This window comes from Lissotriton vulgaris, chromosome 1_1 (genome assembly GCF_964263255.1).
Source record: "Lissotriton vulgaris chromosome 1_1, aLisVul1.2, whole genome shotgun sequence".
In the NCBI taxonomy this organism is placed as follows: domain Eukaryota; kingdom Metazoa; phylum Chordata; class Amphibia; order Caudata; family Salamandridae; genus Lissotriton; species Lissotriton vulgaris.
Window position 1 is genome coordinate 1,133,390,643 of NC_141685.1, and position 17,268 is coordinate 1,133,407,910.

The following is a 17,268-nucleotide window of genomic DNA, read 5'->3' on the forward strand; positions in this document are numbered from 1 at the left end:
TGGGAACAGTCCAGCCCGAACTGCCAAGCCATGCCTTCCCTGGACCGGAAACAAGCTTCCGAGGACCGGTTTCTGGCATTCCAGCCGTCTTCAGCCCGGCTTGCTTGAATCCAGTGGCAAAGTGAGCAAGGGACTTATGTCTGAGCATACCCTGCCACACTTATGGCGGCCAAAAGCAGTACAAAAGGAGGTGGTAATGGACGGAGCATCTGAACCAATCAAACACTCACACCCAGTCAAAAGATCTGGGTTTAATCCATTACCGTTCTTTAGCCCACTCTGCCACCCCAGTTCAAACATGGCTATATGCAAATCAGTCTTACCCTGTGCCTCATGGGAACAGTCCAGCCCGAACTGCCAAGCCATGCCTTCCCTGGACCGGAAACAAGCTTCCGAGGACCAGTTTCTGGCATTCCAGCCGTCTTCAGCCCGGCTTGTTTGAATCCAGTGGCAAAAAGAGCAAGGGACTCACGTCTGAGCATACCCTGCCACACTAGGGTTTGAAAGTTGGCCATGTTTTGCTGGAGTTTTGTAGTTTCTTGTTAAGTTTGGGGAGTTTGTGAACAGGAGCAGGGAAAGATTAACCAGGCAGGAAGTTACATTAGAAGTTCGTTAATTACAGTTGCATAAAGGCAGGTAGGATTTTAGGTCATGGGAGGTTAGGATTTATAAATGCTATATTGTAAGATTGTGTAATATTATCGTTATTGAAAGTTATTTATTATATGTTGCATGGTGGGGGTTTATGATGTGGGGATCATAGGGGTGGGGGGAACAAGGGGTTGGGTATTTTATGTATAGAGAGATTTTAGTTTTGTAAGGCAAAATGCCAGTGTTAATAAAATTGTGATATGCACCTGTTTTCTATAAAGCGGCCTTTTACACACACAAAATGATTGTCGGTGTGGCTTGCCCCACATTTCCCTCCCAAGGGGGGTTTGGGGGTCAGCCGAGCACCGCGAGGACTGCCCCAGGGCAGATTGAGAGGGGGTGGGGCCAGCCGGGCGTGGCCATTTTGTGGCTGTTGGGCTACATTGGGACTAGCCCAATTGTAGCCCAAATTGGAGAAAGAGCCCAAGTTATTTAGGGGGTTTGCACGCTCGCCCAGCCACCATTTTAGGATTGGTGACCTGGTGGCTGGGATCCCTGTAGATTGAGGTTTTTTGTCCCCGCCCTCCCTCCCTGGGCTCGGGAGTTTTTGTGGGAGGCAGTTAGGGCAAGTTTTTATGTAGGGGTTTTGATGGAACAGGTTCATAAGGGGGTTATATTGTAGACTTCTCACTTGGAACATATGCTGGCGGGGTTGTTTGAAAGTTGGCCAAGTTTGGCTGGAGTTTTGTAGTTTCTTGTTAAGTTTGGAGAGTTTGTGAACAGGAGCAGGGAAAGATTAAACAGGCAGGAATTTACATTAAAAGTTTGTTAGTTACAGTTGCATAAAGGCAGGTAGGATTTTAGGTCATGGGAGGTTAGGATTTATAAATGCTATATTGTAAGATTGTGTAATATTATTGTTATTGAAAGTTATTTATTGTATGTTGCAGGGTGGGGTTTTATGATATGGGGATTGTAGGGGTGGGGGGAACAAGGGTTCGGGTATTTTATGTATAGAGAGGTTTTACTTTTTGTAAGGCAAAGTGCCAGTGTTAATAAAATTGTGATATGCACCCGTTTCAATAAAGCGGCCTTTTACACACACAAAATGGTTGTCGGTGTGGCTTGCCCCCCCTTTCCCTCCCAACGGAGCTGGGCGGAAGGAAGTCTGGGTTGCGAGAGAAGCGCTCCTGCGCTTCACTCCTGGCTCTACAAATACCTGACCGCTTCACTGCGGCCGCAGCAAGGAACCAGGAGGTCCAGAGCCGCCGAACCCTGTGTCCCGCTCCTTGGATCCCAATACAGCGAGGAAAAATGTCTACAGGGCAGCAGGGCAAACCTAGCACTCGATTAGGGGATATTGGCAAGGAAAAGCATTGATTGTCAAGCACCGACCCCAGGAAGGGGAGGGGCTTTATAGAGCACCACAACTCAGTGACGGTGCCGGAATTTCCTTCCCGTCTGGCATCCCAAGGGATTCTGGGAGCTGTAGTTCCCTAAAGGCTGAGAAGTTAACAAAAGGGAGAGAGAGAGAATAATCTTAAATGGATTCGTTCTCCCTGGGTTAATTTTACAAACAAAAAGAATCCATTGGGAAGGGGGAAGGGAGTGTCCCTACGATGGTTGGGAACACACTGGTGTTTTTTGGTACCCCTCACACACCAACAGGCCCCTTGGTGTCATGCTTCATCATTGGGGTCCTCGCACCCCTCTACGGGATGCGGCGTGCTGCGACCTACGGTTGCGTGGGAGCACTTGTGGTGGCTATGTGTGGTGTGAGTGAGGGAATTTTATGTGAGTGCTATGGTGGGGTTTGATAGTGAGTGAAGTTTAAAAAGTGCCTGGGTCGTGGGGTAACAAAAACTTTATTTGGCCCCCGAGCTGGTACTAATAAAAGGGTGAGAGAGGAGGTATTGGCGTAACCTATGTGCGCCACCTCCTATGTGTGTCTCAACATGTTTCGGTGTAAAAACACCTTCTTCAGGACTGGGGTACACAAATCCCCACCTTACTCACGTTTCTCTACTTTTTTCAGAATGTTCTATACTAAAAAAGTGAAATTTACAAGTGCACGTAATACAATGTACCTACTGGATAGCTGCTATTTAGCTGACTGTTTTATCATGAGTCTACTACTCCATGAGACCGTGTTAACGTAGGGGTCCCTCGCGCTTCCTTGCTGCGAGTCTATGAGGAGAATCCCTCTTCGCTGCCCCTTACGCCGGCTCCTTTTATTAGTACCATCTCGGGGGCCAAATAAAGTTTTTGTTACCCCACGAGCCAGGCACTTTTTTAACTTCACTCACTATCAAACCCCACCATAAAATTCCCTCACTCACACCACACATAGCCACCACAAGTGCTCCCACGCAACCGTAGGTCGCAGCACGCCGCATCCCGTAGAGGGGTGCGAGGACCCCAATAATTAAGCATGACACCAAGGGGCCTGTTGGTGTGTGAGGGGTACCAAAAAACAACCAGTGTGTTCCCAACCATCGTAGGGACACTCCCTTCCCAATGGATTCTTTTTGTTCCCTAACGGCCAACAGGCAACCCAAGGAGATGGAGCCATTTGTTCTCCAGACACGACATCATACACACAGGGGATGGAAGTCGTATGTTATGCAGTAGCTAACTCCTTCACCCCCACCCTCCGATGGACAAGCATGACAATTAGTTACATGTGCAAATACAAATATATTTCTCTTGTGTATGACAGGGAAGTGCATTTGGAAATTGGCTATAATATGATAATTTACAATAGTGGATTTACAGCGTTTAAGCATCTATGGACAATGAACAAGTATGTTTTGTCAATGTGTCTGCTTGCAACAAAAAAAGAATAAAGATGTTTTCTTTTTAACTCAGAATTATCTCTAAATTGTCCTCATCAATTCGGCTACAACTCTGTCTTCGCTCGTAGTCTCCTCCAGTCCCTTATTTGGAAACTTAACTGTTTTGTGACTCTTTTTTGATCGAGGGAGTACCCTGCTGAGTACCTTCGATGCCAGAATCACCATTCCACCCCCTTTTAGCATTCTAAATACTGACCAAAGGCCCCGAATTTACAAATGTTTCCACAAAAAAGTGTGCGAGGGGGAAACATTTTTGCGAGGGGGAAACAGGCACAGCGGGTGTAAGTCGTGTTTTTTTCTCAGCCTCTTACCTGCAAATTCTTCATCTGATTTGAAACTCCGGACTTAAGAAATGTACCCTGACTCACTCAGTGCATCTCATCATTAAGAAGAAATATAAGAGGCATTATACCAACACATTTTATTTCTGGTCAAGTTGAATCAACATGTGGACTGTAACCTTGCGCCCCCAGTGGTGAAGGCTGAGAGTGCTTCGCGGTGAGAATATGGGAGGTTCCCGACTGGTTCCTCGTTTCCAGTGATGGAAGTTGTGCGCACCAGTGGTTTCTGGGGTCTGATCTATATAACCCCTCTCATGTTAACTAGAGGCTAGGCGAGTCCCAGAAGTACAAGGACTTTACCCTTGAGAAGGCTGAGCTGTCAGTCAGTGCATGTTTACAGCTGTGTGCTACCGAGTGAGCAGATACAGCCGTGCGTTCGGGCTGAGCAGACCAAGCCCTGTAACTGGGCCTTGCGGGGCATCAGAGACTGTCGCTCCTTTTCTCATTTCAGGTGTTTTAGGCTCACATATTTCTCTAGAGAGTACGAAGTAGTACCAAAAAAAACCTCACAAAAACAGTATAAGCCAGGAGAAGAGAAAACAAGGCATTGTAATCATCTGGTGCCACCTAGTGGTTTGATTCAGTTAGATGCAGGCAGACTTGCTTAAACATTATTTAAATACATTTTGCAGTAGGAATAAAAAGTAGTGAACGGCGCAGGCCTGTACGGTGCCTCCATGCGTTCCCTTCTGACAGCCATGACCACTGCCCAGGATGTGAGCGAGAAGCATCGGTGAATAATGGGAGTGGAATGCCTGCCACTGTACCAATGCGGGTATGGCACATTTGTTTCATTCTATTTATCGGTGGAGCCCCTGCTTCGGTACAGTGTGTGAGCAAGAAGTCTTTGTTTCTCTCAGATTCTCTGAGATCCAGTGAACAAAAGGGTTTCCATTTCAAACCGTCTCTGCGAAATCATTTGCAAGTGGGTTGCACAGCAGAGTGCAAAGGCGTGTCAGGATGGGACACCACCAGCAGGCCGGAAGGAATGAATGAATGTAGCTCTCGACACAGCCGTGGCAGGCACAGCCTTCAGTCAAGCAGAGGGCGAGGGGGGCACAGCTTGGAGTAGGGCTGTTCCTAGAGCTTGCAGTTCAGCTGTCCTCTCGGACCAGGCCCGGACTGGCCGTTGAGGGCACCGGGCAATTCCCCGGTGGGCCGCATGGTTGGGGGCCGGTTTTGGGCCCCTGGGGCCGTTTTTGTTACAGGGCCGTTATTCTGCAAAAACGGCCCTGTAACAAAAACGGCCGAAAACCGGCCCTATCACAGAGTGCGGTCGCACCTCTCCCCCCTCCCCTCTCCTCCCGGAAGGGGGGGAGGGGGGCCGGCCGAGCACTTTGCCAGGGCCGGTTCTGATTCCCAGTCCGGCCCTGTCTCGGACACGACTGAAGGCCTGGCTGCTGTCTGAGGCGGTGGGTCACCTCGGTGTTGCGCGCCGCGAGCTTCTCAGTAAGCGGCTCAGGATTCTCAGGGAGTCAACCAGTACTCTCAGCAGACCTGCCCAGCGCTCCCACTGAGCCCCAGCACTGTCCCCAGTATGCATCTTCAATCTTTCGAATGGATTTTCAGTCTTTCTCAGCGCCATCAAGCGACTCCAGTGTTTCAACTAAGTGTATCCATTCCGCCCAGTGAGCCTGCCAGGTATGGATCAGTGAGCCTGCCTAGTATTATTCACAGTGAGCTTGCAGCTTTCTCTATGAGCCACTCCAGTATTCTCAGTGAGTCTCTTCATTTTCCCAGTGAGTCCCTTCATTTTCCCAACGAGGAGCTTAAGTGTTCCCAGTGAGCCCCTTCAGGGTGGCAAGTGTCCTCCATGGTCCTGCATAGATATTCCAAGGAGTCCTGAGCAGTATTCGCCTGGGCCTCCCTCCGCCGTTATTCCCATTGGCTCCTGGCCCAGTGTGTGCAGCCCTCTGCCCCAGTGACAGCAGACCTCACACTCCAGGCCACCTTCAGCAGTACTCGGAGTAGTCTTCCTCCACATAGTTCGCAGGAAACCAGCCAATCTGGAATGCAAAGAGGAGAGTATGAGAACGAGATGGGTGACCCATGTACACCCAGAGCCAGCAGACACACCGCCTGAGAGGAAGGAGGAGACAGGAGACACAACACACCACACCGCCTGAGAGGAAGGAGGACACGGGAGACAACACACCACACCGCCTGAGAGGAAGGAGGAGACAGGAGACACACAAACGCCTCCTCAGAGGAAGGAGGAGACAGGAGACACATACACACCATCTGAGAGCAAGGAGGAAACACATACACACCGCCTGAGAGGAAGGAGGAGACAGGAGACACAAACGCCGCCTGAGAGGAAGAAGGAGACAGGAGACACATACATAACGCTTGAGAGCATAGAGAAGACACACACCGCCTGAGAAGGAGACAGGAGACAGATACATACTGCCTGAGAGCAAGGAGGACTCAGGAGACACATACACGCCGCCTGAGAGCTAAGAGGAGAAACATACACACTGCCTGAGGAAGGAGGAGAAAGGAGACACATACACACCACACCACCTGAGAGCAAGGAGGAGACAGGAGACACATACACACCACACCGCCAGAGAGGAAGGAGGAGACAGGAGACACATACACACCACACCGCCAGAGAGGAAGGAGGAGACATATACCCACCGCCTGAGAGAAAGGAGGAGACAAGAGACACATATGCACTGCCTGAAAGCAAAGAGGAGACACATACACACCACCTGAGAGGAAGGAGGAGACCGGAGAAGTGTGGCTCACTGGTTAGAGCAGGCAGACCCTGAAGCAGAGGTCAGACCCGGGACCAGGGTTCAATTCCCGACGCGGCAGGGTCTTGAACGCAAATGTCCATGGACTCGATAATTCTCGCTTCGGTGCCTGACCTAATCATGGGTTCACACTCTGCAACTCTGGGCATTAAGCTTGCTTAATCTCCACAACGGCCCCCCCCGCAGCGGGATGCCTGGCTTTCACCTTGGGGATGCCCTGTAGGGGCTATCTCACAGGGAAAAGCCAGGACGGGTTCCCAAGGCAAGCGCGGAGATACCCCTTCGGGGGTCGATTCAGGCGCTATATAAGAAACATAATAATAATAATACACACTGCCTGAGAGGAAGGAGGAGACCGGAGACAGGAGGCAGGAGACACAGCCACACTGCCTGAGAGGAAGGGGGAGACAGGAGACACCTAAACTCTGCCTAAGAGGAAGCAAGACACAGGAGACATATACACACTCCCTGAGTAAGGAGGGCACAGAAGAGACAAGCGCTCTGCCTAGGAATAAGGAAGAGACAGAAGGCACATCCACACCGGCTGAGAGGAAGGCAGAGACAGGAGACACATCCACACTCCCTGAATAAGGAGGGCACAGAAGAGACAAGCGCTCTGCCTGGGAATAAGGAGAAGACAGGAGACACATGCACACTGCCTGAAAGGGAAGGACGAGACAGGAGACACATACACACCGCCTGAGTAAGGAGGCCACAGCAGAGATCTGCACCAGGAGAGTGTGTGTCATGCAGACGGTGCAGCTTGAGAACCGTCTCTGACCCTATTTACAATATGAACACCCGTGTGACAACTGCACTCCTCTCCTCTGCTCATTCCCTTGCTTTTCTGATCATATCTGAAATCAGACCCATTCTAGATCCTGTTCTAAAGCTTTCTTGAAATCCTGAGGCTGCGACTTGCAGAAGAGATCTTTGATAAATATCTGTATACACTACATTTGCAGCTTTAGCATAAACCAGTGTTTCTTTGCATGCTTTCACACCTAGTTTCTAAATCAGATCCATCCCGAGCCTGGTTCAGTCAACTAATGGCTCCTAGTATCTGCATACTCTCTTCCAGGTAGAGAGCATCGGAATGACATGAGCGGCTTTCACCTGCCATATGCTACAGTTAACTCACACCTATGCTTTGTTGGAATCAGCCACACCGTGTATTGGTGTGAGCTGGGCAAACATCCTATTATTATTGACGGGTTCCTTCCGACAGCAGTCCCTCTATTTTCTGCCTACAAAGGGAGCTCTTGCGCCGTGATCCAGTTACTTGCATTATAGACCTCTGTTTGAGAACCTAAAGATTCTCCATTCCAGTTACTGCTTCTGCTTTTACGTCCTACCTTAGTTGATGTGGCTTCCTCATACAGCACTCTGCGTCATCTGCGAGCTCCCTTGCCTCACACTGTTTCAGCCCGTTACCCTTCTTTTAATTTTTGGGTGTTGCCTTGCATTCCTGCTTGGTCTCAGCAGTGCTTCTGTTTCTATGTATTTGCTGGTTTGGCTGCAATCTCTGTCTTTTTTTAATTGGAGTTTCCTGTTTTTGTAACTTTGCTCCAAGTCTTTCTTCTAGTTTCCATGCGCAAGGAGGGCAATAGTTTCCCCAGGGTCTTCCAGGTGAATCCATAAGTTATTGTTGGTGTTTCCCTTTACCAAAAGGACATATGCTGTCCACGTGCCTTTAGGGTAATGTCTGTTCTTGATCTCCGAATCCTTGTTAATGCTTTCTGTAGTTCTGTAAGATTTGTGTGCATGTTTTGCTCCTTAACTGCTCGCAATCTCTAATGTCCTCCGAGTCATCTCCAGTGCAGTTTCCTGACCTCTGACGGTCTCCAATTCTTTTCTAGCTGCTGCATCACTCTCTTGGCATTGGTCTATCCTGCAGTCAGTTACACTTTCTACTCTGGTTTTCTGTCCCATTTCCAAACTATTTCACTGCCTGGTGCTTCCCTTTATCCACTTATAGTGCACCTTCTGGGCTGGTCTCTGTTCTCATCATTTAAGAAAAAGTCTCCGATTGGTGCATCAATATACTTTGGATTCTTAACTTTCTTAGCATGTTATCTTAGTCCAGCATTACATGAAGTAAAACACCCACTGCAAGCTTACCAAACTCTGTGACTGTCGTTAAGAGCTATCTGCTGGCATCCAGCAAAAAGGCGGCCTTTCCTAACCTTCCAATTGATCCCTTCTGTACAAGTACATCCCTTACTCTCAATAAACCTTATGACCCAGTTATTGGTACCCAGATATCCATTTTCATCTCTTTTCCTAGATCCAGCTCCTATGCTACGCATTTCCAGTGGCCTCCACTGGTTGCTTATGATCGGCCAGGTATGTACTCTTTCTTGGTATCGTGACAATACAACCAACCGAATCTTGTGTCACAACCTCCGTGTCCTGAAGGGAGACAAGTAAACTGCTTGAAACGTATCTCACAAAAAGGAGGACACATGAGACCTATGCACACTACCCGGGAATATGGAAGAGGCAGGAGAATGACGCACACACCTGGAGAATAACCACGGCATAAGAGATATACACAGTTCATGAGATTACCGAAGGGGCATGAGAACTGTGCACACTACCTCTGAATAAAGCACAGTCTGGGGACCCATGCTAGGTCACTGCTCGCCTCGTCTACCACTCTCCATCACCTTGCATATCCCTAAAAGGACTCTGCTCAGCCCGTCCCAGCAGTAAGTCTTTCCCTAAGAACTATGTCCTCATCGTGCTCATTTCTGAAAGCTCTTCCGCGCCACAAGGGGGCCTCTGTTCATCCTGTCCCACCAGGAGGTTTATGCTCATTTTGTCATCTCCTAAACCTTCAGTAGATCTCTGTTCACCTTGCCTCCTCCCTCATCTCCAAAAGGGTTCTTTCCACCTAATTTCCCCACGAGGTCTTTGCTCTCTATTTCCTCCTACCCCGGGAGACCTTGTGTCCCAGTTCCCACTGAAGTCTCTGCTCACCTTCTCATTACTTTGGGAGCATCTAGGTACCTTGCCTTCTCTGAAGGTCTCCGTTTGTCTTACCCCACCCCCTGCGGTTCTGCTCACCTTGCCTTCCACAAAAGCTAGATCCTCTATGAACTTTGCAGAAGGTCTACTGCTAAGGCCTCCACTTATCTTGACTGCCCTTGCTAGGGGCCTTTTCCTTACTTTGTGATAAATCTCCTTTCCACACCCTCTCAAGGATTCGACTCACCATGCCCCGTACCCATTTGCTCCCCGCAGCCAGTTCTCTAGTCTCTGCTCACCTTGCCGTAGATCTCGCCCTTCCACCAGCCCTGGGGTCCTTTCTTGTTAAGTATTTTCACAATGTCGCCTTCCTTGAGGGTCAGCTCTGTCCGGTCCTTGGCGCAGAAATCGTAACGGGCCATGGCTGATCCAAAATATCGCACACTCCCCTCTGTTTCAAAACAACGATAAAAGGGCTCAGCATCATTGTTAATACACTACAGTGACAGAGCGCTGCACTGTCTTTCAGCACCCCAAGCATAAAGGGGTGCTTTTAAAGTTATTATAGTACCATGCACCCTAAAAGCATGCTTATAGCTAATGCTGAAGGTCATCAATACATTTAGGACAAAACATTTCCATCGGGATAGGAACATTCCAATGTCTTGTAACACCTCAGGAGCAAACTTTGCCAAGCAGCTTGAAAAAACTGTGACCCATGTCGATTTTTTGATAGACTCCATGAACATTGCTCGAGGGGAGCAGAGCTCTGAGGGAGGTACCGGTGTGTGTAGTCTGAAAAAGCATGCCTTCCAATTTAGATATTCAGAAAGACTTTTAGTTGTTGACAAGAAGAAAAGCAGCTATACTCAATTTGCTGATGACGCCTGAAGACATGGGGCCAGCGAAAAATGCCCCTTTCTATGTCTAAATCAAAGCCTCTCCGCCTTTGCACAAAGCACTATATGGCCACACGCTGAGATACTGTGCCAACATCTTCCATTACAATCGGCCCTTTGCACACCACCGAGACACCACCACACATGACCCACATCCATCCTTACCATCTGTTGCACTCTAATAAGATATCCCAAATAAGAGCTCACAAGTCTTTGATTTCAGATGGCGTTTATCACATTGAGGACTGAAAAATCAAGAAATTGCCACTAGACTCACAGGTCAAGTGACTTTATAAAGTGCTAGACTACAATATCATCAATAGTTTCTTAAACCAAAAGAAAAATATGTTGTATGTACTCCATGAAAAGGCACTTGCGTGTGCTGGTCACAGAACCTCCATCATTATCATCATATATGAGGCACGTTTAAATGCCTAAGTTGAGGATGTGCGCTGTACAAACACCTCTTACATTTAAGTTGATAGACTGTAATGTTGCTCCATCGATAATAAGAATTTAGGGCACCTTTAGGGTTTACATGACCACTGACTTGCCTTGGTTTAGGAATGGCAAAGTTGTTGGAGGGTCAGTTTTAACAAATATCTGTTTATGCAGTGATATAATATCATGTACTAAGGTGAAACGCTTCCTCGTGTTGAAGAGGCACACTTTTTTGAATGTTGAGAAGATTATATCATATTTTTACATTATGCATGTTGCATGATATACATGGCAAACATTTTCATGGCTCGGCTCATGCAAGCACTCAGAGCCAAGTCAGACCCATGGTTCGGCTCTGGCCCAGCTCAACCCTATTAATTTGCCTATGCAAATTCCTCTATTTGTGACTTGGGCTAAATATACTGGGCCGCCAGTCACTTTATAAAACATTGAGCCCTGTCCACATCCACTGATTTGACAACTCTACCATCAAGGGTTCTTGTACCAGAGACAAAGAAGAGTGTGTACAGGGAAAATACATTTAAAATAAGTCATCCCAGGGCAGTGTCTCTAGGCCGGTGTGTTGTAGGCGACAGTAATCGGGGGTTTCCATGGAGTCTACCAGGTCAAGGTGGGAATGGTAGGGGTCACAGCTTCAGGGAAAGTGTTTGAGGTGTGACACCTCTCACATTCTTAGTTGGGTAATAGGGTCCAGAGTCAAATCTGCTATGTCTGCGTCAGTTTTGCTCGTAGTACTCATTTCACTAAGAGGTTTAAACTTCATTTTTTGGATCAGGAGTTTAAATATATATTGTGCCCGTTTGTTAAAAACCAGTAGTAAATCTGCACCCAGAGAAGAATTCCTTGAATGTGTGCACATTACTACATTTTGCAATTCACAAACATTGGCAGTAGTAGGCTTGGAAAGCTGCACCAGCCTCAATTTTCCAGGCATAATACTGGTAATGAAACACTCAAAAGATGATGGGATGAATGCTTGCAAATAGTTTAAACAGCAGCAATCGCTCAGAGTAGCATTCAAACCCATTGTTTTACACTCACTGTGCCATTGTAGGCTGAGTCCCACCGAATTCAAATCATTACTGACCCTGACCATCCTGAACCTTGGTCATCTCACTCCTCCACCATGGAGCGCACTGCTTTTTAAGTTGGGAAATTTGATATTCACACCCCACTGAATCTCACTGACTAGGCTACACCCCAGGCTATGACGTTATGTTATGTTATAAGGAGGAATCCAAGAAAGACTGGTTCAGCCTTTGACCCTTCTGAAGCTGGTGAACAGAACATCTTCAAACTGGGCTTTAGTGAAATGTGATATTTGCACCGCGTACTGCAAAACAATACAATTTGAAGTATTATATATATATATATATATATATATATATATATATATATATATATATATATATATATATATATATATATATATATATATATATATATATATATATATATCAATCAAAGGATATAGCAGAAGAGCAAATAACTATGTATTACTGTTGTTGAGTAAAAATATGGGCTAAGACAAATGACAGACGAAAAATCCAGTTCTCCATGATGCCATTCCCTCAACAATGGCAATATACAGCATATTATACCCTATGCTTCCCCATCTAAGGTGTATGTGCTTGCATTTTTTCATGTGTAATTGGTTTAACAATTGTGTTTAGCTAAAACCAGGACAAAAGGTGTTTCATTTGTAAATCAAGATAAAATCACACTCCACAGATTTGGTGACTATTAGCAGAGCAGTTTCCACATGGTATTCTATTCTATTCACCTGTTTTGTACAGCGCATGGCTAACCGAATGGGCTTCCAAGCGCTGTCAGTCCAAGCTGGAGTGAGGATAGATTAAAGATATATAGGCAAAAAGGCAAGTTTTCAGTTGTTTTCTAAAACTCATTACGTGCTATCCATTGTCAAACTGTCAGGCCAAGAGTTTCAGAGTTTTGGTGCAATATATATGAAAGAGAGATCTCCAATTCTAGCTCTCTTGACTAGAAGCTCTCCTCCCCTTTCTCTTGCGCCGGCGCTGATCACAGCTGCCAAATGCACCACACACACACCTTAGCGCCATAGTGTGTGTGCATTAGTCTAGCATATGTTTTGTATAGGAAGGGTACTCTTCCTGTATAAAATACGATGCCCAGACACATGCAAAGTTTTTCCCACTTTGTATGCATGCTGCACAGTGTAGCACGCATGCAAAGTCGGAAAAGGAAGGAGAAATTAAAGCATTTCATCCCCTCTGTGCGCCTACTTCAAAAGGGAGCAGTTTTCTCATGCTAAACTCAATGAACTTTATTTAGTACATTGGGTTTAGCGTGAGAAACCTTGGGTGGTTGCATGGGAACGCCCATACTCCCATTTCCAAATAGGCAACAAAAAAAAAAGATTTTGCGCTGATTTGCGTCACTTTTGTGATGCAAACATAGTGAAAAATCTTAGTAAATCCCTCCCATAGTGCCTTAAATTGTATTCTGCAACGTATAGGCAGCAAGTGAAAAGTTTTGAGAGCAGCATGTGCTGACTGAGTTTACGAATACCCAGCAGTATTTCATGCTGCAATGTTTTGAAGGATTTGGAATTTTTAAATGACAGACATTGGGCTGCCCAAGTTAAGTGGGTTGCCATAGTGGAGGCAGGAAAGAATCAGACCTTGAACCACTATCCTTCAGGCCTCCATAGGGAGCCATTTCAGCGTCTTCCTTAAGGCACAAGGTACGAAGCCGCTGCCAGCCACTTTCTTTACTTGGGATGACATGGAAAGATGCGTATCGACTAAGCCCTTGACTTTCAACTTGGGGGATGGACGTTCCCCTAGAGAAGGAGACCAATTAAGTTGGTCCCAGAGCATTGGATTGTTACCAACTACCATGACCTATGTTAAAATTCCGTTTAGTTTTAGGCAGCTTGCTGATATCCATTCAGACACCTTCTCTAACAACTGTTAGGTCTCGAGGAGGTGGATCCTATATCATTAGATAGAAACAATAATCCGAGTATCGTCCATGTAAGATACCATTGTAAAGCCAAATGAGCAGATATGGGACAAGAGGCAAACATACAGTGTAGGGCTCAATGAGGAGCCCGGTGGTACCCCAAATTTCACCTGATGGCTTGAAGAGAGGAAGAGCACCTCACTAACCTGAAAGCTCTGCTCCTCCAAAAATGAGGCAAGCCATTTTAAGGTGCTCCCTGTAATGCCTACTTCATCCAAATGGTAGAGTAGGGTGGGATAGGCGACCGTATCAAATGAAGCACTTAGGCCAAGAAGGATCGGTGACACTGAACCACCCTGATCCAAACTCTGTGGCTGACTGGGGTGGACAGTAGATAAGCATCCCTGAAAATGTATGGGGTAGTTTAATAGAGTATAGCAGGCTTTAACTGCCTGGAAGTGAGCCTGTAGTAAACTTACAGTCTAAATTATATTTTACAATAATAGCAACCCCTCCCCCAACCTAGTCAGAGCAATCCCAGCTGGCAATTATACAGCCTAGCAGAAGAGCTACTGTGATATCTGGTCAGAAGTCCTCATTGAGCCAAGTTTCCTTTAGAAAGAGCGCTTCTGGAAAGGTTCCTTCTAAAAAGGTAAATAATTCTACTTTGTGCTTAGGGAGGGATCTGCAGTTGACAAAAAATACATGTGCCACCTATGAGTTGGCTGACTTTGCATCACTTAATTCCCTTCATTAGATGAAATATATGGTTCAGTGCCACCTTTGTCTTGGCCCCGTTAGTATGCATTTACAGAGAAGACACTCACCCGCTAACTGGGTCCAAGGAGTGGCGACATGCTTCATCAGGCAATTTATTGAAGCTCACCATATCTGCTGATGAGTAGCTTATCCAATCTGTTTTAAAACGGCCAGGGTTCTGGCACTGGCCTCAGCCGGACGCCTTTGGTGCGCCAGCTGCACGCTTCCGTGCACCGGCTGCCACTAAATACTACGGCTGTGTAAACACCAACAAAAATGGTGACTAGTAGCTACTGTGAAAAGACTATTGACACTGAATGTGGCAGAGTAGCAAATGAGGTCAAAATGTTACAAAAATGCCCCCAAGTGTATCTTTCACCCAAAGAATATCAGCGCCTATCAAGTGCAAACATGAAGTCACAAAATACAAGTTTAAAACATTTTTAAAAAGCGAAAAAGCTATCTTGTGCAATTGATTTTTAATATTAAACAGTTTGAATACTGGAACGGGTAGGGAAATGATCAACGCACTTTCCTGCTAGCTGCCGCCTCCGCACACCGGACACCTTTATTTAACTGTTATAGGCAATCTATGAGGTAATAAAGTGTTTTTCTCAAGTAACCTGTGCAGTACTTTTGGTAATAAACATAAATTTTACTTTTGCACTAGAGCAATAAATGTGTACAAATGTGTTTGTTAGTGCAATTGTGTTGCTCTGAATAACGTTAATGGGCCATATCAATTTTCACCAATAGTACAACTCTGCCTTTCTCTCTCTCATATATATATATATATATATATATATATATATATATATATATATATATATATATATATTTACTGAAAAAACCATAGGTTTCAGGCATGTTATAGTTAGGAGTTAGCATTTAAAAAAACTTAGAAATTCACTGAAAAACCATAGGTTTCAGGCACGTTATAGTTAGGAATTAGCATTTAAAAATACCTTAGAAATTCACTGAAAAAAACATTGTTTCAGGACTGTTCTAGTTAGCTGGACATTTCACTCGTACAAAACCATTGAAATTCCTCCTTTATAGTTAGTTCTGCTAACTATAACTCGTGTGCCCGCACTGCACTGCTGATGATGTCACATAGTACATCATTCAGGACATGGTCAGTTACATCACTGATGACATCTTAAATGACATCACTGATGACATCGAGTGAATGTTGTTTTGTTTGATTTTTAAATATGTATTATACATAGCAATCTGCAATGAACAATGAGTGGATGTATAAGTATCTGCATGGAGGATTTAGTAGCTGTGTGATTGACTGTTTAAGTGAGTAATTAAAAGGGTCTTACTAAATACATTGGTTAGTGACTAATCTGTGTGAATGTCTATCACTGTCTGTTGTTGTGTAAGGTGCTGCATCAGTTGGTCAATAGCTACATGAAAGTCTATATTAGTTATTGATTAGTTGGCTGAGTATTTGTAGAGGAGACTGAATTTGTGTGTGGTTGGATGGGGGGTGTGTGACTGTGCAAAGATGTGTGAGTAATTGAAGTTGATTCACTAGGTGTATGAGGTTAAGAGTGCATGTGGAAACAGTTGTTTGGGTGAGTGAGAGTGTTTATGGGTGTGTTGATGAGCAAATATATCTCTCAGTGGTATATCTCCAACGAAGTAGAAAAATAAAAGGCAGTGTATGTGACAGTTGTTGTATATAAATACCTATACATAAGAGTCAGTGATTGTGTGAGTGACAGTATGGATGAATGTATACTTGTAATAGTGATTTTATAAGACACTAAGTATGAGTTACTATTTGTATGAATACATGAGGTGGTGTTTGTATAAGTGTGTAGCTAAGTAAATGTAAGTGTGATCAATTGTTTGCATAAGTGAGTAGGATGACTGCATAACTGACTAGGATGTGTACTGGTGTGTCAATGTTGATATAGGTGTATAAGTGAATTTGATAGTGTTCTATTGATCAGTGACAACATGTATGAGTGATTTTGTAGGTGAGTAAGTAGATGTGTGTGTAGACCTAGGAATCAGTGAGTGGGTTTTTAAAAACTGATATTAGTCAGTAGTCAATAGTTTCAAAAATGGTACTTTGCATTTTACAGCGAGTGATCAAAGGTTATACTAGTGTGTGATGAGGTGTATCAGATTGTCACGTGGATGATGTCATCAGTGATGTCATTTGAGATGTTATCAGTGATGCCACTGACCATGTCATGAATAATGTAATATGTGACATCATCAGCAGTGCATTGCGGGCGCGCGAGTTATAGTTAGCAGAACTAACTATAACGTAGGAATTTCAATGGTTTTGTACGAGTGAAATGTCCAGCTAACTATAATAGTCCTGAAACCTATGTTTTTTTCAGTGAATTTCTAAGGTTTTTTAAATGCTAATTCCTAGCTATAACGTGCCTGAAACCTATGGTTTTTTCAGTGAATTTCTAAGGTTTTTTAAATGCTAATTCCCAACTATAACATCCCTGAAACCTATGGTTTTTTCAGTGAATTTTTAAGGTTTTTTTAAATGCTAGTTTCTAACTATGCCTACAGGGATAGGATATGTGAAGAAAGAAGAAAAAACGCACAGAAAGAAGCAAAAGAAATTCAGAAAAAAGCAACAGAAGTCCTCATAGACGAAGAAAAGTGCAGGAAGAAGCAAGACATGTGCAGAAAGAACAAACAGAGGAGC

At 45.2% G+C, this 17,268-nt stretch overlaps 1 protein-coding gene across 2 annotated transcripts in view; it reads right to left on the reverse strand.

Moving 5' to 3' along the window:
- Positions 1–3,848: 3,848 nt before the first annotated feature.
- VAV1 (vav guanine nucleotide exchange factor 1) overlaps positions 3,849–17,268 on the reverse strand; it is a 606,828-nt gene continuing 593,408 nt past the window's right edge. For both annotated transcript variants that reach the window (XM_086963789.1, XM_086963790.1), the window contains 3 exons: positions 9,816–9,967; positions 5,157–5,793; positions 3,849–4,890 (listed from right to left, as the gene is read on the reverse strand). In XM_086963789.1, the coding sequence (XP_086819915.1) occupies positions 5,740–5,793; positions 9,816–9,967 (206 nt within the window). In that variant the 3' untranslated portion in view covers positions 3,849–4,890; positions 5,157–5,739. The remainder of the gene's footprint in view (positions 4,891–5,156; positions 5,794–9,815; positions 9,968–17,268) is intronic.